The following is a 26,316-nucleotide window of genomic DNA, read 5'->3' on the forward strand; positions in this document are numbered from 1 at the left end:
GGAAATCACATGGAGGTTTAGTAACAGGGGAGAGGGAGGAGGAGAAGGGGGGAAGGTACAGAGAACAAGTAGCATAGATGTTAGGTAGAAAATAGGGGGAGGGCAAGAATAGTATGGGAAATGTAGAAGCTAAAGAACTTGTGACACGTGAACATGAACTAAAGGGGGGACTTGGGGGGAGGGATGTGCAGGGTGGAGGGGAATGAAGGGGGGAAATGGGACAACTGCAATGGCACAATCAGTAAAATACATAAAAAAATAAAATCCTTGATACACAAAAAAATAATGAAAATATCAGTAGAAAATCTCAGTGTATTTGTAAATTAACCATTATACTTCTGAACTGGTCAAAGAAGAAATCAGCCTAAGTTAATAAATGTTTTGAACTAAATGGTAATGGAATTGTCAAGTAAATAAATTTGGAAGATCCAGCAGCCTTAGAAAACAGCCTTAAATATTGGAAAAAATGTTTGATATCAAATATTAAGAAATAAATGTTGAAAATCTAAGATCTTGAGAAATTAGAAAAATAGTTAAACTCAAAGAAGTAGAAATTAAAGAAATAGAAAACAAAATTATGGTGGAGAGGATCAACAAAATCAAAAATTTTCTCTTTGAAAATACTATAAAATTTTAATAAGAAAGGTCAGGGAAAGAAAATTAAAAAGACAATATATTAGGAGTCAAAATGAGACTATCACTGCACATCTAGAAGACATTAAAAAGATTATCACAGGCAACCCAGTAGAAAAATGAGCAAGACTTGAACACTTAATGAAAAAAGATACCCAAATAGTAAACATGAGAAGGTGATCAGCTAATCATGTGCAAGGTAAAACCACAGTGTCGTAAACTACTACCCACACACCAAAGTAGTTAAAATTAAAAAGAAAATATCAAATGTTGCCAAGGATGTGGAACAGCTGAAGCTCCTAATACTAATAGGAGTGTAAATTGGTACTTCTACATTGGTAAACTTTTTATAGTATCTCCTAAAGTGTGACATACACATAACTTAAGACCTGGTAGTCTAGACCTAATAGACCTAGGTGTATACTCAATAGAAATGTTTACAGATGTTTACCAATGACATATTTGATTATTGATATAAGTACTATTAAAAACAACCCAAACCTTGAAACTATCCAAGTGCCCATTGTCAAATACATAAATTATGACATATTCACGCAGTGAAATATTCTTTACTAGTGATTTCAACCTTTTTCAAGTCACACATAAACTACTAAAATTCAGCAGACCAAAAATTAAAATTTTTGCCAATCTGACAAAAAATAGGTATAATTTTGATTCATTCGCACTGGATGGCCATTGTTGTATTGCCTTTTGTCATTTTTTTATTTGACTATCTGAGGGAAAAGAGATGAGTGCTCGTGCATAGTCAGGCATTGCATGTTTCAAAAATTCTTGCAGTACACAGGTCGAAAATCACTGTTCTATAGTAATGAGAAGGAACAATCTCCAAGTACGTATGAAAGTACAGGCATACATCAGAGATACTGTAGGTTTGGTTCCAGGCCACATGCATATAAAGCAAATATAGGAATAAAGTGAATCACACAAGTTTTTTGGTTTTCCAGTACATAAAAAAGTTACGTTTACATTATACTGTAGTCAGTTAAGTGTGTAGTAACATTATGTCTAAAAATATGATGTACATACCTTAATTAAAGAAAAAACTCTATGGCTTCTCTGATTGATGAGACTCAGTGGATTGGGCATTATCCCACAAAACAAAGGGTAACCAGTTTGATTCCCAGTCAGGACACATGTCTGGGTTGCAGACCAGGTCCCCATTTGGGGGTGGCCTGCAACCCAAGTGTTTCTCTTTCTGTCTTTCTCCCTCTAATCCCTTCTCCATAAAAATAAAATCTTTTTTAAAAATTATTTATTGCTAACCATCATCTAAGCCATCAGCAAGTCATAACCTCTTTGACCATGAAGGGTCTTGCCTTGATGTAATGGTTGCTGACTGATCACAGTGCTGGTTATTGAAGGCTGGGAGAGCTGTGGCAATTTCTTAAAATAAGTCGATAGTGAAGTCTCCCACATCAGTTGACTCCTTCTTTCATGAACAGCTTATCTTATAATACACAATGCTATTTTGCCCTGGCTGATATGGCTCAGTGGCTTGAGTGGCAGCCTGCAAACCAAAGGATCACATGTTTGATTCCCAGTCAGGGCACATGCGTAGGTTTTGTGGGCCAGTTTCAGTTGGGGGTGTGTGAGAGGTAATCAGTTGATCTCTCACACATTGATCTTTCTCTCCCTCTCTTTCTCCCTCCCTTCCCCTCTCTCTAAGAAGTAAATAAATTTTTTAAATCTTTAAAAATATATATATGTACAATGCTGTTTAATAGCATTTTACCCACAGCAGATCTTTCAAAATTGAAGTAAACTGCTGCTTGCTTTATCAACTAAATGTATATTTATGTATATTTTAAACCCTTTGTTGTCATTTCAACAATCTTCATAGCCTCTTCACCAGCAGTAGATTCCATCTCAAGAAACTGCTTTCTTTGCTCATTCATAAGAAGCAACTCCTCGTCCATTCAAGTTTTATCATGAGATTGCAGCAATTCTATTTTGTCTTCAGGCTCCATTTCTAATTCCATGCCAATAGTAACCAAAAGAGAGTAGGAGTAGCTATATTAATATCAGGCAATGTAGATTTTAAATCAAAAAAGATTACATGCCAAAAGGACAGTATGTGTTAATAAAAGATTTAATTATAAACGTTTATGTAACTAATGACATTATTCAACATATGAAACAAAAATTGACAGAATTAAAGGGAGAAAGTTTTACAATAATAGTTGGAGACTTAAGTACCCCACTCACAATAGTGGATTGAACAACCAAATAGAATGTAAGTCAAGAAATAGAAGACTTAAACTACACAATAAATTAGCTACACCTAACAGACACATACTGAACACTCTACCCAACAACAGTGGAGTACAGAGTGGGGCAAAAGTAGATTTACAGTTTGTATGAAAAATAATACAGTAATTAATACATAATACAAGAATAAACTTTTACATACTCAGAACTGTAAACTTACTTTTGCCCCACCCTTTATACATTCTTATTTGCACATGGGAATGTTTTTCAGGTTACCCCATAGGAAAGAAATTGTCTCACTGCATTTTAAAATGTAAATCATCAAAGTATCTTTCTTGGTCACAGTAGGGGGCCGCCTGCATTCCTCCCAGGGCTGGGGGGGGGGGGCAATATATACCTGTAAATGCTTCCATTAAAAAGAAAGACATCAAATCAACAACCTAACTATAACTTAAGGACTAGAAAAAGAACAAACTAAACCCAAAGCTAGCAGAAGGATGAAAATAAAACTTGGGGCAGAGATCAACAAAATAGAGAAGAGAGAACTTCCAGTCAAGGTGGCAGCGTAGGTAAACACGACTTGCCTCCTCACACAACCACATCAAAATTACAACTAAAATACAGAACAGCCGTCCCTCAGAACCATCAGAAGTCGAGTTGAATGGATGTCTGACAACTACAGAATTAAAGAAACCACATCCATCCAGAATGGTAGGAAGGGCGGAGATACAGAACAAGCTGGTGCCATATCCACGTGTGGTGGATAAAATCTTGGGAGAAATATCTCTGAAGAGAGAAGTCACAGGCCTACACCAGATGCCCAAGCCCAGGGTCCCAGTACCAGGAAGATAAGTCCCCATAACTTGTGGCTGCAAAAATCAGTGGGGATGATGGAGTTGGTAAAAGAAACTGCTGGGGTATCCTGCAGTTCATCTTTAAAAACCCATACATGGACTTACTCAGACTCACTCCCTCTGAGCTCTAGCACTGGGGTAGAAGCTTGAAGGGCACCAGTGGCATGCAGGAAGAAACTGAAGTGTCTGACATCAAGACAAGAGCTGGGAGAAAGGAAGGCAAGCAAAGGACATTGTCCCTTTTCTGAACCCTACCCCTGTAGAACCAGCAGGCTGGTGCCATATCTGAGACTCCGTCAACCTGAGTAACACTATTTGCTCTGCCCTGGAGATCCCCAGACACAATGTCCCACCCGGTGTACGGGCCCACTCAAGCTGCTTTTCCATATGAATGGCTGGTATTGGTTCATGTTTTACAACTTCCTAAATCCTCTAAAACAAGTAACAGCCAGTCAAAATGAGCCTGGAGGCCCTGTAAACTTAGTGCTAAGTGGCTGCAAACCAAGCACTAGCAGCAATCAGCCTAGATTCACAGCATGGCTTCACCTGGAAATCTCCAAGCACAGCATAAGTAGCAACCATCTCAGACCGCTTTTTAGCCCAGACAGGTTGGCCTTAGGCAAAACAGAGGTGGGGGCTGACCTCTACCCGCACTATCTGGGAAACCTTGGGGCCAGCGCACTCAGTGAACAGCCACACACCATGTCAAACCACCACCACCCTGCACATCTGGTCCTTCACAGAGGGCAGAGATTGGTAGTGAGTGGTCACAGCAAGTCCTTGCAGCTAACAGGCCAGGGTAAATCCATCTCATTGATCTGCCAATAGCAACCAAAGCTAAACTACAAGAGGAAGATGTACTCAGCCCACATGAAGGGCCTACCTCAAGTACCCAGCTTGGGCAATAGGGGAGTCTCTGCCACTAGACCCTACAGGTCATGCTGCCAAAACTAGGAGACAAACATAGACCAAATGAAAACAGATCTAAGCTCCAGGAAAAAAAATTAAACAAAAGGAAGATACACAATCTATCACATGCAGAGTTCAAAACCTGGTTATAAGGCTGTTCAAGGAATTTGGTGAGGACCTCAACAGCATAGAAAAGATCGAATCAGAAATGAAAGCTACACTAATTAAGGAACAATTTACAGGGTGACAACTGTAGAGTAGATGAAACCGAGAATCAATGATTTTCAAAATAAGGAAGCAATGAGAACGAGAAGAAAAAAGAATCCTAAAAAGAATCCTAAAAAAGAATCCTAAAAAACTGCAAGAGGTCCAACATTGGAATCATAGAGGTGCCGGGAGGAGAAGAAAAAGAGCAAAAAATTGGAAATCTATTTGAAAAAATAATGAAAGAATACTTAACTAATTTGCTGAAGGAAATAGACATACGAGTTCAGGAAGCACAGAGTCACAAACAAAATGGAAGCAAAGAGGCTAGCTCCAAGACACATCATAATTAAAATGCAAAAAGTTAAAGAGAAAATCTTAAAGGCAAGAAAATCCATTAGTTACGTACAGAGGAATTCCCATAAGACTGTCAGCTGATTTCTCAAGAGAAGCTTCAGGCTACAAGGGATTTGCAAGGCATATTCAAAGTCATAAAAAGCAGGGACCTATAGCCAAGATTGCTCTACCCAGCAAAGCTGTCATTTAAAATTGAAGGGCAAATAAAGAGCTTTGCAGGCAAGAACAAACTAAATGAGTTCATCATCACCAAACCATTACATGAAATGTTGAAAGGTCTCATTGAGAAAAAAAAAATCTAGACTATGAACAATAAAATGGCAATAAATACATATATGTTAACAATTAAATATAAAAAACTAATAAACAAGAAGAACAGCAATAGAATCATGGATATGGAGAGTATTTTGACGGTTTCCAGATGAAAGGGTTATGGGGGAATGCATGAATTGCTGAGAGAACCCTGACTGGTGTGCCTCAGTGGATTAAGTGCCAGCCTTCAAACCAAAGGGTCGCCAGTTCAATTCCTAGCCAGGGCACATGCCTGGGTTGTGGACCAGGTCCCCAGTATGGGGCAAGCAAGAGGTATCCACACATTGCTGTTTCCTTTTTCTACCTCCTTTCCCGTCTTTCTAAAAAATAAAAGAGGTGAGGGGATTAAAAAGTACAAATGTGGGGGACTTCCGCCAAGATGGAGGCATAGGTGGAAACACTGTGCCTTCTCCCACAGCCAAGTTTGAATACAACAAAGGTTTGGAGAACAAAGACACGGCCAAAGAACAGAAAATTGAATTATACGGAAGTCCGACAACTACGAACCGTTCAACGGGGACGGTAAGAGGAGCGGAGCCAGCAGCGGAGCTGGGTCAGGCAGGACAGATCCCCCAACCTAGGCACGCAGGCAGCCTGGAACCAGTTGAGGTGCGGGGCAGACTGACCGCAGTTGCACATTCTCGCACAGTGAGACGGACCACACAGGCCCCAGGGGGCGAGGACTGATGGTGGTGGCACACTCGCGTGCAGTGGAACGAAACTCATGGGCCTGGTGATGGTGGTGGCTGCGGTGCCGGTGGGGGCCACGGCGGCAGGCGGCAGACAGGACACAATTGTTCCTCTTTGACCCCACCCCCACATACAATGTCACAACCCAGTGACTGAGTTGCCCTGCTCTAGTGAACACTTTAGGGCTCCGATCCTGCTACAGAACAGGCACGAACAGCCCAAAAGATGGCGCAAGAAGAACTCAAAGTCCCAGAGCCCATAACTCTAAGCAACCAAGAGATTGCTAGCCTCTCAGAAGCACAGCTCAAGACACTGTTTATCAGGATGCTCACAGAACTGGTTGATTATAGTTACAAGTTAGAGGAACATATGAAGGCTAAACTAATTGAAATGAAGGGAGGTGTTCAGGAAACCAATAGCGATGGAAAGGAAACTGGGACTCAAATCAATGGAATGGACCAGAAGGAAGAACAAAACATCCAACCAGAAAGGAATGAAGAAATGAGAATTCACGCAAATGAGAGGCTTAGGAACCTCCAGGACATCTTTAAACGTTCCAACATCTGGATTATAGGGGTATCAGAAGGGGGAAAGAAACAGCCATGAGTGGAAAACTTATTTGAACAAATAATAAAGGAGAACTTCCCCAACCTGGCAAAGGAAATAGACTTCCAGGAAATCCAGGAAGCTCAGAGAGTCCCAAAGAAGTTGGACCCAAGAAGGAACACACCAAGGCACATCAGAATTACATTAGCCAAGATGAAAATGAAGGAGAGAATTCTAGAAGCAGCAAGAAATAAGGGGACAGTCACCTACAAAGGAGTACCCATCAGACTGTCAGCGGATTTCTCAAAAGAGACCTTACAGGCAAGAAGGGGCTGGAAAGAAGTATTCCAAGTCATGAAATTCAAAGACCTACAGCCAAGATTGTGCTATCCAGCAAAACTTTCATTTAGAATGGAAGGACAGATAAAGTGCTTCTCAGATAAGGTCAAGTTCAAGGAGTTCATCATCACCAAGCCCTTATTATATGAAATGCTAAAGGGACTTACCTAAGAAAAAGAAGATGAAAAATATTAACAGTGAAAGGACAGCAAATACACAGTTATTAACAACCACACCTAAAACCAAAGCAAACCAGGAGAACAGCTAGATCAGGAGTGGAACCATAGAAATGAAGAACACATGGAGGGTTAGCAACAGGGGAGAGGGAGGAGGAGAAGGGGGGAGAAGGCACAGAAAATAGCATAGATGGTAGGTAGAAAATAGATAAGGGGGAGGGCAAGAATAGTGGGGGAAATATAGAATCTAAAGAACTTGAGACACGTGGTTATAAACTAAGGGGGGAGAATGGTGGGGCAGGGAGTGTGCAGGTGGAAAGGAATGAAGGGAATAGAACAACTGTAATGGTATAATCAATAAAATATTTTTTTAAAGTACAAATATGTAGTTATAGAATAGACATAGGGTTGTAAAGTACACTATAGGGAATCGAGCGACCAAAGAACTTACCCATGGGCATGAACAATGGTGGGGGGGATTACCTAAGGGAGTCGGGGGTGGTGCATTGGTGGGGGTGGGGAGCAAAGAGGGGTAACCTGGACAACTGTAATAGCAAAATCAATGAAATACAATTAAAAGGCGTAAAGGAAAAAAACAAAACAACAAAAATCAGTGAAACCAAAAGTTGGTCCTCTGAAAAGATCAACAAAAAACGACAAATCTTTAGTACGATGAAATATGGAAAAAAAGGACTCAAACTACTAAAATAGGAAATAAAAATAGGGACAATATTAGTAATACTGTGGAAATAAAATCATTACAAGAGCATTATGAACAGTTTTGCCAAAAAGTATATATATAACCTAGATGGACAAATTTCTAGAAACACAAAATCTACCAAGATTAAATCACAAAGGAATAGAAAATCTGAGTTGATAGGTAACTAGTAAAGAGACTGAGTCAGTAATTTAAAACTCCCAACAAAGAAGAGCCCTGACTAGAGGGCTTCTGGTGAATTTTACCAAACATGTTTTAAAATTCTAATGCTAGTCCTTCTCATTCTTTTCCAAAAAATTGAAGAGGAAGGAACACTTTTTAACTCATTCTATGAAAGCAGTATTATCCTGATATAAAGACCATCAAGAAACTACATACCAAAATGACTTAGGAACATTGGTGAAAAAATGAGTGACATGATGCTAGCAACTTGAATTCAGCAGTATATTAAGAGGATTATACACCATGACCAAGTAGGATTTATTCCTATAATGCCAGAATGATTTGAAAATCAACATAATAAACCATATCATCATGATGAAGGGAAAAATCCACACAATCATTTCAACTAATGCAGGTATAGCATTTGGCAATATTCAACACCCTTTCGTGATAAAAACAAGTAATAGGAAGAAAAGGAAACTACCTCAGTATAAAAGCCATATATGCAAAATCCACAGCAAAGATAATCAGTGGTAAAAGAGTGAAAACTCACTCTCAAGATCAGGAACAAGGCAAGGATGCCTGCTTTCACCGTTTCTGTTTAACAGTACTGGAGGTTCTGGCCAGATCAAAGATGAAAACTGTCTCAGGTAAGAAAAAAAAAAAGCATCCAGACTGAAAAGAAGTAAAATTATCTACAGATAATATGATCTTACCTATACAAAACTCTGAAGATTCCAGATAAAAGGTATTGGAACTATTAAATTGAACGAAATAGCAGCTAAGTTAACACAAAAATCAGTTACATTTCTATATACAATGAACAATCTGAAAATGAAATTACAAAAGCAATTATGTTTACAATTACATCAAAAAAATTAAATGTTTACAGATTAACTGAAGTGAAAGACTTATACAATGAAAACTACAAAACACTGGTGAAATTTAAAAACATAAATAAATGGAAACATATTTCATGTGCATGTTCAGGTTTAATTATTTCTTTTTATGCTCACTGAAGGATGTTTTTTTTTAGAGAGACAGAAAGGGAGGGAGGAAGATGGAGAGAAACATTAATGTGCGGTTGCCTCTCATGCACCCCCTACTGGGGGCCTGACCCACAGCACAGGCATGTGCCCTGACTGGGAATCATACCAGCAACCCTTTGGTTCGCAGGCCAGCATTCAGTGCACTGAGCCACACCAGCCAGGGCTAATCAGTTGATTTTTGACAAAGATTCAACAACATTCAGAGGAGGGAAGAATAGTCTTTTCAATAAATGGTGCTAGGAAAACTGGATATCCAAATACAAAAGAAAGTTGGACCAGCCTTGCCTAACACTATATACAAAAACTAACTCAAAATGTATTGAGGACATAAATATGAGAAAATAAAGCTCTTAAAAAAAAAGGACAAAAGCTTTACAACATTGGATTTGTCTATGATTTCTTGGTTATAACTTCAAAGACAGGTATCAAAAGAATAAAAGAGATTAGACTTAATATTTTAAATTTTTCTGTATCACATGGTACAATATACAATATAAAAACGCAACCTACAGAATGGGAAAAATATTTGCAAATCATCTGATAAATGGTTAATATCCAGAATATATAGAGAACTCCTAAAACTCAACAGGAAAACAACCTAATTCAAAAATAAAGTGCTTGAATAAACATTTCTCTGAAGATTACAAATGAAATAACACATGAAAGGATTCTTACTATCACACTTTATTAGAGAAATGCAAATCAGAACCACAATGAGATACCACTTTACACACACTAGGATGACTGCCATCAAAAAAATAGTAACTAAACAGTGGTGACAAGGATGTAGAAAAATCGGAACTCCTGTTAACTGTTGGTAGCAATGTAAAATGGTACATCTACCATGAAAAATAGTATGGCAGTTCCTAAAAAAATTAAAAATAGAATTGCCATGGGATCCAACAATTTTATCCCTGGGTATATACACTCAAAAATTGAAAGTGGCTTGAACTTTGTACACCCATGTTCATAGTAACATTCACAATAGCTAAAACATGAGAGAAACTTACATGTTTGTCGAGGAGTAAATGGATAAGCAAATGTGGTATAACCATACAAAGGAAGGAAATTCTATGATATGGTACAATATGGATAAATCTTGCAGGTGTGGTAAGTAGAATAAGCCAGTCTCAAAAAGACAAATTCATGTGATTCCACTTAGATGAGGCACTTAAGAGTAGTCAGAATTATAAAGACAGAAAATACAATGGTGGTTGTCGGGGTGGGGTGGGAGTAGGTGAGAATAGAGTTGTTTTTAATAGATGTTGTGTTTTGGTTTTACAAGACAAAAAGAATCATAGGCGTAGATGGTGTTCATGGTTACACAAAAGCATGAAGGAAGGTACTAATGCCATTGAACTATACATGTAAAAATGGTAGCTTTTATGTTATGTGTATTTTACCTCAAATTTTAAATTTTTAAATCAATGCAGTATACCACATTAACAGATTTTAGGAGTAAAAGCATATGATTGTTTTAATAAATACAGAAATAGCATTTGATACAATTAACATCTATTCATGACAAAAACATTTTTAAAACTGAATAATAATTTTCTTAATATCATGAAGGTCAACAAAATATGAAAGCAAACATCATATTTAATGGTGAAATATTAAAAGTTTTTCCTCTTAAGTTGAAAACAAACTCCATGACCATCGTCCAGCTGCAACAATAATTAACAATGATCAGTCTTGTTTCATTGTCCCCCACCTCCTTACACCTCCACATTATTTTGAAACAAGTCCCAGACATTATATGATTACGTCCATATATTTCAGTTGTATTTGAGAGATAGGAATTTCTTATTTTAAAACATCACTATGATGTCATATTTAATAACTCAGTATCAGTTCAAAATTTTCTGATTATTTTGCAAGTTTTGTGGATGTTTTTCAATTTGAATCAGGTTCCAAATTGTCATGAACAAACCTTATTTGGTTTGTTTGATTCAAGCATCATCTCTTTTTTAACCTATCTATTAATTGAAAAAACTAAGTCATTCTTTCTGCACTTTTTCCCAGACTATATTTTTCTTTTTTTTTAAAGATTTTATTTATTTATATATTTTTTAGACAGAAGGGAAGGGAGAGAGGAAGAGAGACAGAAACATCAATGTGTGGTTGCCTCTCACGTGGCCCCAACTGGAGACCTGGCCTGCAACCCAGGCATGTGCCCTGACTGGGAATCGATCCCAGACTGTCCCAGACTAATATATTTTTCTAATGGCTTTCTTATACTGTTGTTCAATGTTTTTGTTCCCTAATTTATCTGTGAATTGGTAGGTACATCTGTAAGTCATACTTTGATATCAAAGTATATATACTTTTTTATCAAAGTCAAAACTGTCAAATCTTAGGGTTTTTCTCTCTTTTTTTTTTTTTTTTGGCCTGCCTTGAGCCAGTACAAAGATGTGTTGAAACTCTTCTCTGTCGTTCCAAGTACATAGCTACATTTTCAGTGACTAAATCTAATTTTTAATGACATTTACAGTCTCAGTAGAACTTAACTTTTCATGATTTTGTTTTATGTCTTTTGTCATCTTCAAAAAGTATTAAAACATAGTAATTACCAATTTTTAAATTTATTTGCATAGGGAAATGAATAAGCGTCTAACAGAAGAACAAGCCAGAAAAACGTTTGAAAGAGCCGTGAAACTGGAACAAGAATTTACTGAGCATTTCACAGGTTGGCATCCTATATGGCAGTGCTCTTTATGATAGAATTTTGATTTACAGCCATATGAAGTGATCCATTGAAATGGATTTTGAACTATGCCCACATCTACCAGTAGTGATTAATACTATCATTTTCAGAATAATACATCTAACCTAGGTAGTAGTGATGAGGAATTCTGAAATTTGGTGTTTCTCGGGTTATTAGGACAGCATACACAGGAAAATAATTCATATATTACTGGAGAAAAATAGACTCAGATTTTATTTCTTCTGTGAAACTGACTTTTATTCCTTAAAAATCTTGATCCATTTTAAGGTATTATTTGTTGAAAAAGAAAAGAGTTGGGTAGCAGTTCCCAAGTAATCTCTCATTCATTTTGTCTTTTTAATTTCTCCTTAGATACCTTTGAGCAGGTTTTTGTTACTATGATTTGTTTGTTTGAAATTATGGTAAACTTATATTTGGTGTTAACAGAAAGCACCATTAAGTGCCATGGTATTGCAATCTATGTGCTTTATGTGTAGATTTAAATTATATATATATGTAATTGCAGACTTAAGGAAAAATCATAAGACTAGTATCAGTAATTCTTACATATGCTTAACCCTAATTCCCCAAATATTAACATTTTATAATATATATTTTTTCTGAAACATTTAGAAGTAGGTTGCAGACAGATGCTCTTTTGGCTCTAAAAACTTCAATATGTATTTCCCAAATACACAAAGTATTACCAAGTTTCACTTTTGGTCAGGTTTTAAAATAAATTTTTTACATTTTACAAATAGGAAAATTAATGAAATTAGTCGTTTTTACTAAATGAAAAGTACATAAAAGGTATCCTTTTCTGGGTAAATAACTATAACTATTTCTAAGATTTAGCTTTTACTCTCATCAGTAATTATAATGGAAAAAATAGACAGTTAATGGAGATTTCTGATTTCATTACAGCTATTGTACAGGGTGATACTCTGGAAGACATTTATAACCAAGTGAAGCAGATCATAGAAGAACAGTCTGGTCCTTACATCTGGGTTCCAGCAAAAGAAAAGTTATGAGGACTGATGTTTCTGTTTTTCTTTTCCACAATGTAATTTTCTTTGACATTTCTTTGCCCTTTGGAGTCTGTCTTCAGTACTCCTCCCATTTTGAATCACATCTCACTCATCATGGTCTGCAGTTGCACTTATTTTTGACATCTAGTGTCTCCTTCAAGTTGTAGCGTCTGTATTATTTTATGTCACTGTTGGTTTGTGGCCATTTCTCAGAACTGAAGATGGAATGGCCTGACCAGCTATTAAGGATTTGGGAAGATGAGGAAATTGTAAAATTCCTTAATGTTTAAGGGGAAGTAACTTTAAAAGATTTTTTAAAAAGCTTTATATACATTTTTTTCAGATTTCAGTATCAATGAAAGAAAAGTGGTTTTAATCAATGATTTAGTAAACTTTGGAGCAACAATGCACGCTTAACTTTAAATAGCATGGTTTGGTCGATATATTATTAGCTCTCAGATTTTTTTCTCAATTGATTTCTGTTATCACCACAAATACTTCATTATAGAGAAATAAGGAAAGACATGTTTTTTAATTTCAAAATTAACGTCTGGGTTAACTTTCATAATTTTAAAAGGGATATTCATTTTTCATAGGTTTTTCATGTCTTTTATTGTTTGAAGGGTTTTTTTCCAAAACACCTGCTGGAGATAACAGTGTTTAAATGTTTTTAACCTCCTTCTACAACATTATTTGTAGTGTCTCACTACAAATTATCCATACATAATGAGCATCACATTTCTGAATTGAGGCCACGTTTAGGTGCTAGGGGAGCTCACCCTTTACACATAAGGTTGAGAAAATTTCAAAGGTATAAACAGAAAAGACAGGCATTACAGCGATGATACAGAAATCACTACGACAGTGTAAAAGGGGTCCAACTCATAGCCCAAAACTTTAAACATAATCTTAGGAGTCAGATTTTAATGAATATTTACCCACAATAACTGCCTATTTTGTTATAATAAAAAATATATATAAATATATATATGAAACTTTCTTTAAACTCTGTAACTATGGGAATTATTTTTACATAGTTGCACACACAAACATATATATTTAAAATATATTTCTTTTGCCACCTACTCTTAACTTTTTGTTTGGTTTTTAAATTAAATATTAACTGATTAGACTTTATTTTCCTTAATCATGTGAACAGAAGAAAACAATTATGGAAAGTGGTTATGGAAAGAAACCTCTAGGGAAGTTAGATTACAAGTAAAAGTATTGGCGTGTGTTCTCCTCTTTTCTACAAAAGTTTTCAAATGGTTCCCGGTTGGTTGGTTTTTGTTACTGTTGTTCTTGCTTTTGGTTTTGAATTTGGTCCTCTGCCTCTTCTTCCAGTTCTCCTTTCATTAATGGCAAACAGTCAAAAGCCTCCTGTGTGTGTTTCCCCCTCAGGCTGCACAACTTTCATCTCTCACGGCTGCTCTGTACTAGAGTTGTGCAAATCTTCACGGTGAGAAATTTCAAGAAATTTTAGTGAAAGATCAGAAATCAATTTCTCTGGTCTTTTATACTAATAATGTTGTTTAGCTGCCCATTGCTTTTTTTGACATTGTTTATTAAATATGTTTTTGAACCCTCCACATTACAATTTCTTAAATGAGTACTAGTTTGTAAAGAATTATCATTATTATCCATTCCATTCATGAGAAAGAGGAGAACAGCTAATAAACTTTATTGTAAAATCCATGTTAAATGTGTCTTGAATTCTGAAAGAAAAATTATTTTACAAGCTAACATTTTCTTGTAAAAGTTTGGTGTATCACATAATTTTTAAACTGTATACAAGAGCTATTAGGCAAGTTAATTGACATTTCTCCTGTAGGCTTTGGGATTAAGTATGTTAACACACTGAACTATATAGTATAGCTCTTAAACTAAATATGGTATATTGGTACCAAACTAAACATGCCAGAAGAAAATTAATGTAAAATATTTCATAAGCCCCAGAAATTACCTTATAGCAAAACCTCCAAGTAAGCCATTTTGAAATATTTACTGGTCACATATTATAAAACATCAAGAGGTTATAAAATCATGCCATTTATGTGTCAGAATATATCATATTGCTTTATGGATGATCTTGCTAGGTGATGTTTTTTGTAAGAAAATACAGTTGACCCTTCAACAACATGGGTTTCAACTGTAGAGGTCCACTTTCTATGTGGATTTTTTTTCAATAAATATACAGTTGAGCTTTCCTATCCCAAGGTTTCCCCATTTGTAGATTCAGCCAACCATGGGTTGGGAATCCAGCTACGTGGAGGGCTGCCTCTGTGCATTGGTCTATGCCATTTTATGTAAGGGACTTGAGCATCTATGCATTTTGGTATCTGTAGGTGGTTCCTTGATACCGAGGGACAACTGTAGTCAAGTTTTAGGGGAATCAAAAGTTATATGCATCCCTGCTCGGTTGGAGCATCACCCCATAAACCAAAAAGTCATGGGTTTGAATCCCAGTCAGGGCACATGCCTAGGTTCTGGGTTCAGTCTCCTCTCAGGGTACATACAAGAAGCAACCAATCGATGTTTCTCTCTCTCCTTTGCCCTCTCTCTAAAAATCAATAAGCATGTCCTCATGTGAGGATTTTAAAAAGTTGTATGCGGGTTTCCAACTGCATGAAGGGTCATCCTCCCCCAACTAGCCCTCATGTTTAAGGGTCAACTGTGAATTTTTGTGCAGCTTTATAGATTGCATAGAACTATTAATAAAAGTACTAATTGCTGCTCTGGCCAGTGTGGCTCAATTGGTTGGAATGTCGTCCCATAAACCAAAAGGTCACTGATTTGATTCCCACTCCAGGTACATGCCTACGTTGTGGGTCTGGTCCCAGGTCGGGGGGGGGGGGTTCGTGGGAGACCACCAGTCAGTGATTCTCTCATGTCAGTGTTTCTCTCCCCTTCCTCTCTCTCTGAAATATATTAAAAACAAATACCTGCTAAACCACTACATAGTATTTAAACTCTAAATATTGCAACTTGGGGCTTCACATATGAGGAAAATTTGTTTTCCAAATTAAACAGTTACCTTCCAAGGTTCTCTGCCTTGAGTACTTTTTAATTTACACATGGTGAAACAGAAGCCCAGAGATCCCAGTGTCTTAACCAGAGTTACACTGCAAATCAGGAACAGAGCCAGAATTAGCATCTCTATCTCCTGGCTCCTGGAACAGTGGTTTTCCTGCCATATCAGTTTCTTTGCATCCCATGCTGTGAACCGAATTTAATGGGTTATGTGTCCCTCAAGTTTTGAATTAACTGATTAAAAGAAAGCAAGTGTCCGTAAATAGAGAAGATTTTATTGGGGGGTTTGAATTTGAAAGGTGAAAGAAAAACATGAATATTACTTTTTGGACATGAGTTTATCTTGTGGTTTAATCCAATATTGAAGATTCCGTGTATCTCCCTGCAGAATTGCATAACGTAGCTCTCATTTCTTTGGCAGTAGAGCACTATAATGTGAAGAATGTGGGCTGTGAAGTCAGAGCTTAATTTGAATGCCAGCTCTGCTGCTGACTGCCTAGGTAACGAACCTTGGGCTAGTTGCATCCTCCTCCTCCTTTTTACATATCTGTAACATGGACATAATTTGAGAATCAATAAGATTACAAACCTTAGCTAGCACTTATTACACACTGAAAGTTCATTCTCTTTTCATTTGGAATCAGAAGCCTGGAATTGTTTCAAGTCCCCTTGTACAAATTAACCTGAGCTTTCATTATAGTTCATTTTCAACGGGATTCAAATGACTACCTTGTAGGATTGTAAATTAGTGTGCACAAAACACCAACCACAGGATCTGGTACTTGACTTGATTCTCCCTGTTGTTCCTCTTGCTCTGTAGTGTTTGTCATTGGTAGCAGAAGACTGAGAAGAGTGTGGTCCACCATCTTCATCAGCTCTAGAGAAATCTTGACAGACTTAGTGAAGAAGGTTACATTTACATTTCACTTTCTGTAATCATGTTTACTCATCTCTTCCTCTAAGGATCCCTACTCTTTGTCAGAGATGCTGTGACTTTGACCTACCCTAACTCAGCATGGAATTGGAAGACGACATGGTTTTATAAACTGTTCTCACATCTCTGCACAGCGCTAGACCCAGCAATCCATAGCAGTGCTCCAGAATATTGGTTATTGAGAGTCTAGAAACAGGCCTGAGAAAGATTATTTGAATCACCCAGAAGATACATTTTCTTTCCTCCAAGACTAGAAGAGTCACCATTTACTCATTGCCTGCTTCCTTGTTTACTTTTCACTGCCAGCTCTTTCTCCATTCCATCCCCAGATACTTACCTGAAAGCTGGCAAAACAGATCCTGGTCTGCTAAACAGCAGGGTGAACAGAATTGGTGGTCAGAGGATGCGTTAGTATTGTTCAAGGCATTTAGGAACAAATACCAAACCTGACCAGGAAGAGCTTAATGCTGTGGCTTTTCTAGTAGTTACTATTACCCATAATAGTTGTAAAACACATGGGAAAAATTAGGAAAAGGAGACCAGAGGACAGTGAAGGCTGGAATTCTATCTTTTTGTGTGTACTTTTTATTGAGGCATACATATATAAAATGTATTAATATCATAAGAGTACATATACCTCAATGAACAAACATCCAGGTAGCAACCAGCATGAAGCTCAAAAAAACTTGACCAGCACCTTGGGCATGCCAACCCCACCCCTCAGGTTTCTCCAAGTCTCTACTGCAACTCCAAATGAAACCACTGTCCAAACTATTATGTAGATTTTTATTTTTTTAATTTATGTGCTGCAAAATTCTCTTTATGTTGTACAATTCTATGAGTTTTGACATGCATAGAGTCATATAACTACCCCTACAATTCAGAATAAAAAACAGTTCCATTATCCCAAAGTTTTTCTCATGTTTGTCCCTCTGTAGTCAGTACTTTCTCCTACTCCCAACTTTCAACAACCACTGATTTTCTTTCTCAATACCTATAGTTTTGCCTTTCCCAAAATGTCATTGTAGCATTCTGCATATAGCTTCTTAGCAAAATGCATCCAAGAATCATCCATGCTGTTGCATATATCAATTATTCATTAATGGATATACTTCCATTCACTAATTGGACTTTGGCACTGTTTCTTGTTTATCCTGCTGTGCCTTTGTACTTTTTTGCAACTCAAGGCCTGCAGGAACCAGAACAAGAGCAGAACCAGAAATGGGTTTTTGACCTGACACCCAGGCCAGGCCCTTCACCACTCCACCTCTCATACTACTGGGAGCACCCACGCATTTGGGCAGTTGCACAGGAGCCCGTCATCCTAAAACAAACTGAATGCGGAACAATAGATCTCAAGAACCTATTTATAGGACAAATTTGTTCCTAAAGTTGGAGATTGCAAAGAATAAACAATTAGGATTTAGAATTTCAAATTCCCAGGAATAGCAGGCAATCCAGTAGCTGAATGTTCCAGTGACTGGTGCCAGATTCTCAGTACCCATGTCCTAAGGGAAATAGTATATTTAGGAGGACAGCAGTAAATGAGAAGTCTGAGCAACAAATGAAAACAGCCATGTGTTAAAGGTGAGATTGTCTAATAACCTTACAGTTTAGGAAACAGTCCACCAAGACAGCCTTAATTTTTTAAGAAAGTCTACTTTGTTGAGCACTAAAGGACTGTAATTTTTTTTTAGTTATTAACTACCACCCTGGCTGGGGTGCTCTGTGGGTTGGAGCATCGTCTGAGTTCAGTTCTTGGTCAGGATGTTACAGAACGGAGGTCCAAGGGGGGCAATATTTGGCCCACCCAAGGGTGCCAAAAACTTACAGAACAACAGCACCCCCCCCAAGGGCAGTTTACTAATACTGTCCTGACCACCTACTGGGCTCGTCTGTCCGCCACCAGAGGAAAGACGTCTCTCCATGCCAGAGACTTGTGAAAAGGAAAGGAAAGGTTTATTCAAAGCTATACAGACTTAAAGTAGTGACTCAATGTCCCCATTAATATGTCAAAGTCCTTTAGGATAACCACAGATGCCCACAGCACTTCCTTCCCCCTGCCCTGACGGGGGTACAGAATCTCAGAAGCACACGTCCATGTTTCAGGCCCCTGGCACCATCGGCTGTGTTGCTGTCCAGGCAGGATCTCAAATTACTCCAAAGCCATGTGGCACCTTCTCATGATGTACTGGCAAGAGTTCTTTGTACCCATTTTCCAGGCAAAGTGTCTCCTGCATCCCAGGCCACACGGCCAAAGGGAGCACCCCAAAGCCGCATGGGCCTCTTCTACCAAAGCTGCAGGGGTCTGCACTCTGCCAAAAGCGCGTGGCTTTCTTCTTCAGCTGGCTGCAGGGGTCCCCATTCTGGCAAAGCCACATGGTTCCCTCCTTCACATGGCTGCGGGGGTCCCCACTCTGCCAGAGCAAGTGGGTACTCCTCCTTCTTACCCCCACTCTGGCAAAAAGCATGTGGTTCTCTTCTTCACGTGGCTACGGGGGTCCCCCACTCTGGCAAAGCCACGTGATACTCCTTACTAAAGTTACATAGTGATTCTCTATCACATGGCTGCAGGAATCTCCATTATGGCCAAAAGTGCGTGGTTCTCCTCAGTGGCTGCCACGTCTGCGTCTGCGTTTAAATCCTTCTGCCAGTCTTCCTCTGCAGCCCCATTTCCGACTCCTTCCACAGTCGCCTTCACTTGCCAGGACTCCCATATCCTTCCAGCTTTACTGGGCTGCCATAGTGAGTCTGGGCAGGCATGCCAGTCAGTCCAAGCTCTCACGCACACACTGTAACTGGGTCTGGGAGTTGCCTCCCAGTTACATCTTGGGTGGAAGTCACTCCCTTCTCCCTGGCTCAAAGCACAGAGGCCACAGCTATTTAACATATCTATGGAACCAGTTAAAGGTTATAGATAATGTTAAATGACCATTCCAGAGGTTATCTTTGAAACTGTTGCCATGCAAAACAGCTCTCAATGGCCTCTCCATTTGTCCCTTCCCCCAACTGACACCTGTGGGGGTGGGGGGGAAGGACATCTTAATATTTCCTGGACACCTTGAGTTCTGGACCCCATTCCAAATCCCTTTTTGGGGTCCCCCTCTTGGCTTTGCCCTGTTACAAGGACACATTCCTAGTCTGGACAAGTATGGAGGCAGCCAGTCAGTGATGTTTCTCTCTCCGGCCCCCCCTTCCCTCCTTCTCCTTTCCTCTCTCCCTCTCTCCTCTCTCCCCTCCCCTCTCTCTAAAGGCAATAAAGGTGTTTCTTTTATCTACCAATATTCTTTAGGTGGTAAACTCTGCATCTCAAATGTTACTAATATTATGTGATTAACAGAAATCTAGTTCTAGTGCAACGTACTTAGGGGATTCGTGAAGCAGAGCTGGCTTCTGAGGAACTGCTTTGACCCTTGACCTCTGGCACACTGATGGTACACCTGACCTTGCTGGTCTTTTTCATTCTAATCACAATATGACTTGATTCTTACGTGTGTTTTAAAGAACTATTAGGTCACTCCTTTAAAATGGCTCTAACCACACCTTAGGAATTACTAGTGTTTAGCCTAGGTTGGAATAAACTACTTAAATTGAGCATGTATTCAGCCCTGTTTTTGCTAATCAAGTGTTAATGACCAATTTCATTTGGACAATTTTTAACAGCAGTAAAGTGTCGAAGACCGTTCTGTGAGCGAGGGCCCAGCTCCCACTGGGAGATGCACAGGACCCACGCCCACAGATCAGTTCTCCTGTGGGGAATCAGGTCTGCAATACGCCTAGGCCGCTTTTTTCCCCACCGGACTTGGTAGTTGTGTGACTATCTCATTTCATCCATAATAACTCGGGTACTGCGGGCTGGTGTCCACATCGGTAAAGTGGTTTTTTGACTATAGAAGTCTGTACAAAACAGTCAGCATGTGAAACAAGATATAGGGAACATTCTGATGGAAGAAAAGATTAGAGTGATGTAATCTTTTTTTGGAATGTCTAAAATTAGATTCGTTTATCTCACAGATGGGAGAGCTAAAGACAACTTAAGCCCCACGTTCCACACTATGAATCTCTACAGGAAGGTTTTCTAAATCTTGTGAGTTACTTGATCAAAAATATCTACCTCCCTAGTGGTACTTAAGGTTAGAAAAGATACCTCTTGATGACAGATTCCTTTCTTTCTCTGAAAGTTCAGTGCTTGAGTCAGATCTAGTCGATCTGACATTCCTCACTTACCCTTATTAGGAAAAAGCTTTACTAACCACTTCACTATTTTTCTTCTTCTGGTTAATAACGGGTGTACTTAATAGGGCATTCTCTCTGTCACCCAAGTTTTAACTTTAGTTCTTCTTAACACATCTCATCCCCAAGTATCCAGTCACCAAATACTGTTGATCCTTCCTCAATTTCTGGGGGGAAGGCTACCATTTCCATGGGCATCTTTCTAATCCAGGTCCCCAGGCCACCCTCATTCCCAGACCTGACTTACTGCAGTGGCCCCTTTAATCATCTCAGCCTCTATTTTGCACCCCTGCTGATCAGCCATCCACCAGATGACTCTTCCTAAAGTGCGTTTTGGATTGTGCTTCTCTCCTCAATGACCTACGTGAACCCTGAATTCCAAAATAATTCACTTACCTCTAAAGTGCACTTCCTAGAACATAGTACATATGTGGTCAATAAATTATCTACTACCACCTACCTCCCCAGCCACACCTCTTCTTATTCACACACCCTCTGCGGTGCTGGTCTTGGGGTTGTTGGTCATGCCGATTCCTACGTTGCTAATTATTGTGTCCTCCCCACCCAAGTCCCCTTATCAAAGCCCTCTCTTTCTTCAAGGCCTACCCTAAATCCGCCCTCCTGCAGAAGCCTTCCCAGCTGTAGCCCTTGTTGCCTGAATTCCTGCAGCATATACTGGGTGTCCCCTTAACACTGAACATGTGCTTTCTCTGCTGCCTTTTACCTCTTTCGGTGCATGCTTGGTCTCCAGTTAGGTGGCCGCCTCTTTGTATTCCTCTGCCCCAGTGGAGTGCACATTACAGATGATCAGAATGCACAACTCCCCTCCTTCTCCAGAGCTTTCAGACTGCTGCATAGCCTGGAAGTCTTCACTGCTGTGGCTCTTAATGGGATAAAAACAGCCTTGTGTAAGTGTTGGCAGTGACTTCATTCATAAATTAGTACAATTAGCTGGGGGAGGGGGGTTGGAGGAAGGGATGGGAGTGGATAAAAAGGTCTGACTCTAAATCTCAAATAAGCTAATTTTTTTTGTTGTTTCTTTAGAGTCCTTTCTGGTTCCTGGTATAACCCTCCTTCCTGAAAGTGCTTTGTGATTTTTATCTTTTTGTATCGATTTTATCTTCCTTGTGCCTATGTTTTCATTATAAGTCATCCAAAACACTCCTTGGAAATAGCTAGGGTGTGAATAATTTCTCTGAAAGTCTTAGTGACAGAGCCAGATGTAGTCTCCTCAATTTTACATCTTTATTCTTTACCTCTTTTGTACTGGTTTCTACTCAGATTAAACTTTATATTCAACGAAGTAAATGGAGATCTATCTCCAGAGTTAATATTGGAGCCTTTACAATTTTTTTAATATTTTTTATTTATTTATCTTTAGAGGGGAAGGGAAGGAGAGAGGAAGAGAAACATCAATGTATGGTTGCTTCTCGTGCATCGCCTGCTGGGAACTGGCCTGCAACCCAGCATGTGCCCTGACTGGGAATCGAACCGCAATCATCTGGTTCACAGGCCCGAGCTCAATCCACTGAGCTACACCAGCCAGGGCTGGAGCCTTTACAATTTAAAGCCTGGACTGCAAGGAAATTTTTCAGAGGCTAAAAATCTGTGGTTTGATAATTAAAATAATAACTGAGTTCCCACGTAAGGGACTTACATTCAAATGCAGGGTTGGCTCAGCTGGAGCCTTTCCTGCCCCTCTTTGTTCCAGGCTCCAAGGAAGAGACATTCTGTTTTCCTTTCCAGAACTCATTGCATGTCCACCTGATCTTATCCCTCACATCTTCCTCAGTCACCCTCTTTCCTGGATCTTTAGTTCCCTTCATCCACGGGCTGCTTATGCTCTGACTGCACAACCAAATAACTCCTGTCCTGGAAAAACTCCCTGGACCCTGAATCCCGTGAAAACAGTCTTTTCCTTTTCCTTTCTTAGCCAAGTATCTTGCTTGAGACACTGTCCACTTTTCCAGTCAGTCATTTATTGTGTGTCTACTGTATTCCAGACATGATGCCAGGCACTGGGAATGGTGGTAGACAGCACCCCCCAGGTGCACCCCTGCGCCCTGCCATGGAGTTAGCCTGCTGGCCACACCTCAGCCCTTGAAACGCCACAGGAACTGCCCAAAACTGTCTGGGGACTTCCTAGTTCTCAAATTCTTCTGGCTCTTCTCAGTCATTCTCCCTCAGTAACATGAGGCACTTTAACAATAGTTAATAATGTCCTGAAACTTATTCACAATTAGAAACTATTCACCAACTGCAAGACACTGTGATGAATACGGAGAGAACAAGCATAGGATCTGCCTTAGAAATGCTTACACGTGGAATATCATGTAGCCCAATGAACAGGCTTCCTCTAAGTCCAGCTTCCTAGGGAAAATACTTGTGGAGAGGCAAAAGCTTTTGTTCACAAGACACTCAGTCATTCTGCCATTGATCTCAATATACAAATTCAGATGTGTTAGCCAGTCAGCAAATGCATGGTAAATGATGTCAGAAGTACAGAAGGTCCTCAAATAACATCATTTCATTATAACGTTGATAAGAAAAAACCGTTCCCTGCTGGTGCCCCCCTGTCTGTACAGAGCCTGCAGTCCTCCCCGTGTCTGTGGGGGTTTTCTCTGGATGACTCCGGTTTCCTCCCACATCCCCAAATGTGCGTGTGACGGGAACTAGGGTGTCTCCGCTGCCTCAGTCTGAGTAAGAGTGTGCGCCAGTGTGCCCTGCGTGAGCAGGACATCCAGGACTGCGTTGTCAGCATAGGCTCTGCCCACCGGAGACCCTGACCTGAAATAAGCAAGTTGGAAAACAACTGTCTTACTTGTTCTTATTAATCTTTCTTTTTAAAAAATATTTTATTTATTTATCTTTAGAGGGGAAGGGAAGGAGAGAGGGAGAGAAATATCAATGTATGGTTGCCTCTGCCAAGGATACGCAGTGTATCATGTGTCCCCTGCCGGGAACTGGCCTGCAACCCAGGCATATGCCCTGACTGGGAATCGAACCGCGATCCTCTGGTTCACAGGCCCGTGCTCAATCCTAATCTTTCTTAAATGTCTGTATAGTTCACATTTATTTCAGAGCTTAATATTAGAAGTGTTTGGGTCTTTATTTAGAAATTTAAAAATGTTTCTGTGACCAGCAATATGCCAAAGGAACATAATTCTTGTTTATATCAATCAGCCTGTGGTAAAATTGGTTTCGTTATACATTGTTTTCCTTAAAGTTGCAGTTTTCAAGAACATACCGGCAACCCTAAGTGAAGACTTACTGTAAGAGCACGATGTCCTTTAATAGCACATTTACTGCTGTGAATGTTCACCCTTCCTAATTTTTTCTGTGCAGACCAGCCCATCCAAACACCCCCAGAACAAAAATTGTTTGGACGTGTTCTTCGTCAAAGACATTACAGCCCATAAAAATAGAAAAATCTAGAGTACAGTTTGTTGAAATGAAAAAATATATTAATTTTTGTAAGGTTCTGGGTAAGAGAATGGTCCATCCTCATTTTTCTGGCTCGTTAGTCCCCTCCTCACACCAGTACAGGTTCTCTGCCCCCTGTCAAAGGCGCCTCTTCTTTCTGAGTCCCCAGAGGCTGTCTCTAGTGGATTTCAGCTTCCAGACAGGGACAAGCAGGCTCCATGCCGATGGGCTCCCTGAATCCTTGGGGTGCCGGGCTATGTCTGTGGCAGATAGCAGAAGAGCTCTTTGTCCTTCGTGTCCTGGAATAGGGTCAGGGGGTGCCAAAGCTGTGTTGCTTAGGCCCCAACACCTCACAGGAGTGTTAGTGAAACCAGTTATGGTATTTTTTTATCCTCTCACACTTCAATGAGTCCAGAGTGGGGACCCAATTCACCTCAGTGCTTCTACTTCTCTATGAGGCGGTTCCTTGGTTAAACTACTGGCTGATATACACTCCTTGCACCGCACCCCGTTCCTCTGATCACCCAGGTGTGTCTACATCCCAGAAATGTCAGGATCCAAGCTCAAGCTGAGGCAGGGTTCCCCGTTACGTGCAGGTGTCGATTTGAAGCTGTGTGCATGTTCCAGTCAGGCAAATGGGCGTGATGTAGAAGCCTGATCAGCAAATTCACTGGTGAGTCAGAGGAGAGGGAAAGGACCTCACTGTAAAAGGGCTCACCAAGCTCTCAGGTTGTAGCTGTCTCACACCCTAGCAGAGTGTCACCTGGAGTTTTGCTGAAGGAACAACCTAAATGAACGCCAGGCCTGCCAGTACCTTCTGGTTGTCCATGGGGTGTGCCAAATGAGCCTTCCATCCCCACAGTCAGGAGGGTGAGGCTTGCTAAGGACACTTCATTAATTCCAACCTCTTAGGACAGGCCACAGCCCCCGTCAGGGCCACCCGCTGTCCATTCGAGCAAGTTAGAAAGGGGTGCCTCCTGCCCTCACACATTTGTTTTTCCATCTTCCACCACAAATGTCCCTCCGGTTCTCCAGAGCAGACAGCTGTGGGGGAAGAAGACCAGCACAGCGTCTTCATGGTCTACCTTTCACATACGAAGCCCAGAGGGAAGGAACTTAGCCAAGGTCACCGAGTGAGTCAGCCATAAAAGGAGAGCTCAGGTCTCCTGGAGCCCAGGCCCCGTCGTCATTTCCATGTGTGAGAAGCAGCAGCTTCGGGGCCCAGTGAGAGGAGCCAGGGCTCCCTTCCCTGGGGAGCAGAGCAGGCCCGAGGACTGACGACCTCACACCCAGGAGTCCTCTCTCACTGAGAGTTCTTGTCACCCGTGTCCTCCACCCAAGACAGGGAGGATCTCAGTCCTGTGTACTCATGGAGAGGTGATTGAAAAGAGGACATAAATGGAGGTGGATGACTGAGGAAGGATTTCTGCAGTCTGTTCACCATATTCTCAGCACACATGGAGAACTACAGTCTGGTCTACCAACAGTGGTTCTCAAAATCTGCTGTGCACCAGAGCCAAAAACATGCATTTTTGGCCCTGTGCCCCAGAGGTTTTGATTCAGTGGGTCAGAGGTGGGCCTGATAATTTGCATATCTAACAAGTTCAAGGTGATACTGCTGCTGCTATTCTGGGGACCATACTCTGAAACCACTGGCCTAGAAAACCAGACAACCTCCCATCCTTTCCTCCCTCACCCTCCTCATTCGCTTGCTCTTCTCATCTCCTGCTTTGTCCCCTTCTATTTCTTCCTCCCCGACTCTTTAGTCTTCTTCCCACCTTCC

General features: G+C 40.1%; 1 protein-coding gene across 11 annotated transcripts in view; it reads left to right on the top strand.

Annotated features, from left to right (window-relative positions):
- DLG1 (discs large MAGUK scaffold protein 1) overlaps positions 1 to 14,608 on the top strand; it is a 309,015-nt gene extending 294,407 nt beyond the window's left edge. For all 11 annotated transcript variants that reach the window (XM_037037510.1, XM_037037507.1, XM_037037511.1 and 8 more), the window contains 2 exons: positions 11,776 to 11,867; positions 12,810 to 14,608. In XM_037037510.1, coding sequence (XP_036893405.1) covers positions 11,776 to 11,867; positions 12,810 to 12,916 — 199 coding nt within the window. In that variant the 3' untranslated portion in view covers positions 12,917 to 14,608. The remainder of the gene's footprint in view (positions 1 to 11,775; positions 11,868 to 12,809) is intronic.
- Positions 14,609 to 26,316: the final 11,708 nt, after the last annotated feature.

The sequence above is a fragment of the Sturnira hondurensis genome, unplaced genomic scaffold (genome assembly GCF_014824575.4).
Source record: "Sturnira hondurensis isolate 20B ecotype Veracruz unplaced genomic scaffold, ASM1482457v3 Scaffold0023357, whole genome shotgun sequence".
Lineage (NCBI taxonomy): Eukaryota > Metazoa > Chordata > Mammalia > Chiroptera > Phyllostomidae > Sturnira > Sturnira hondurensis.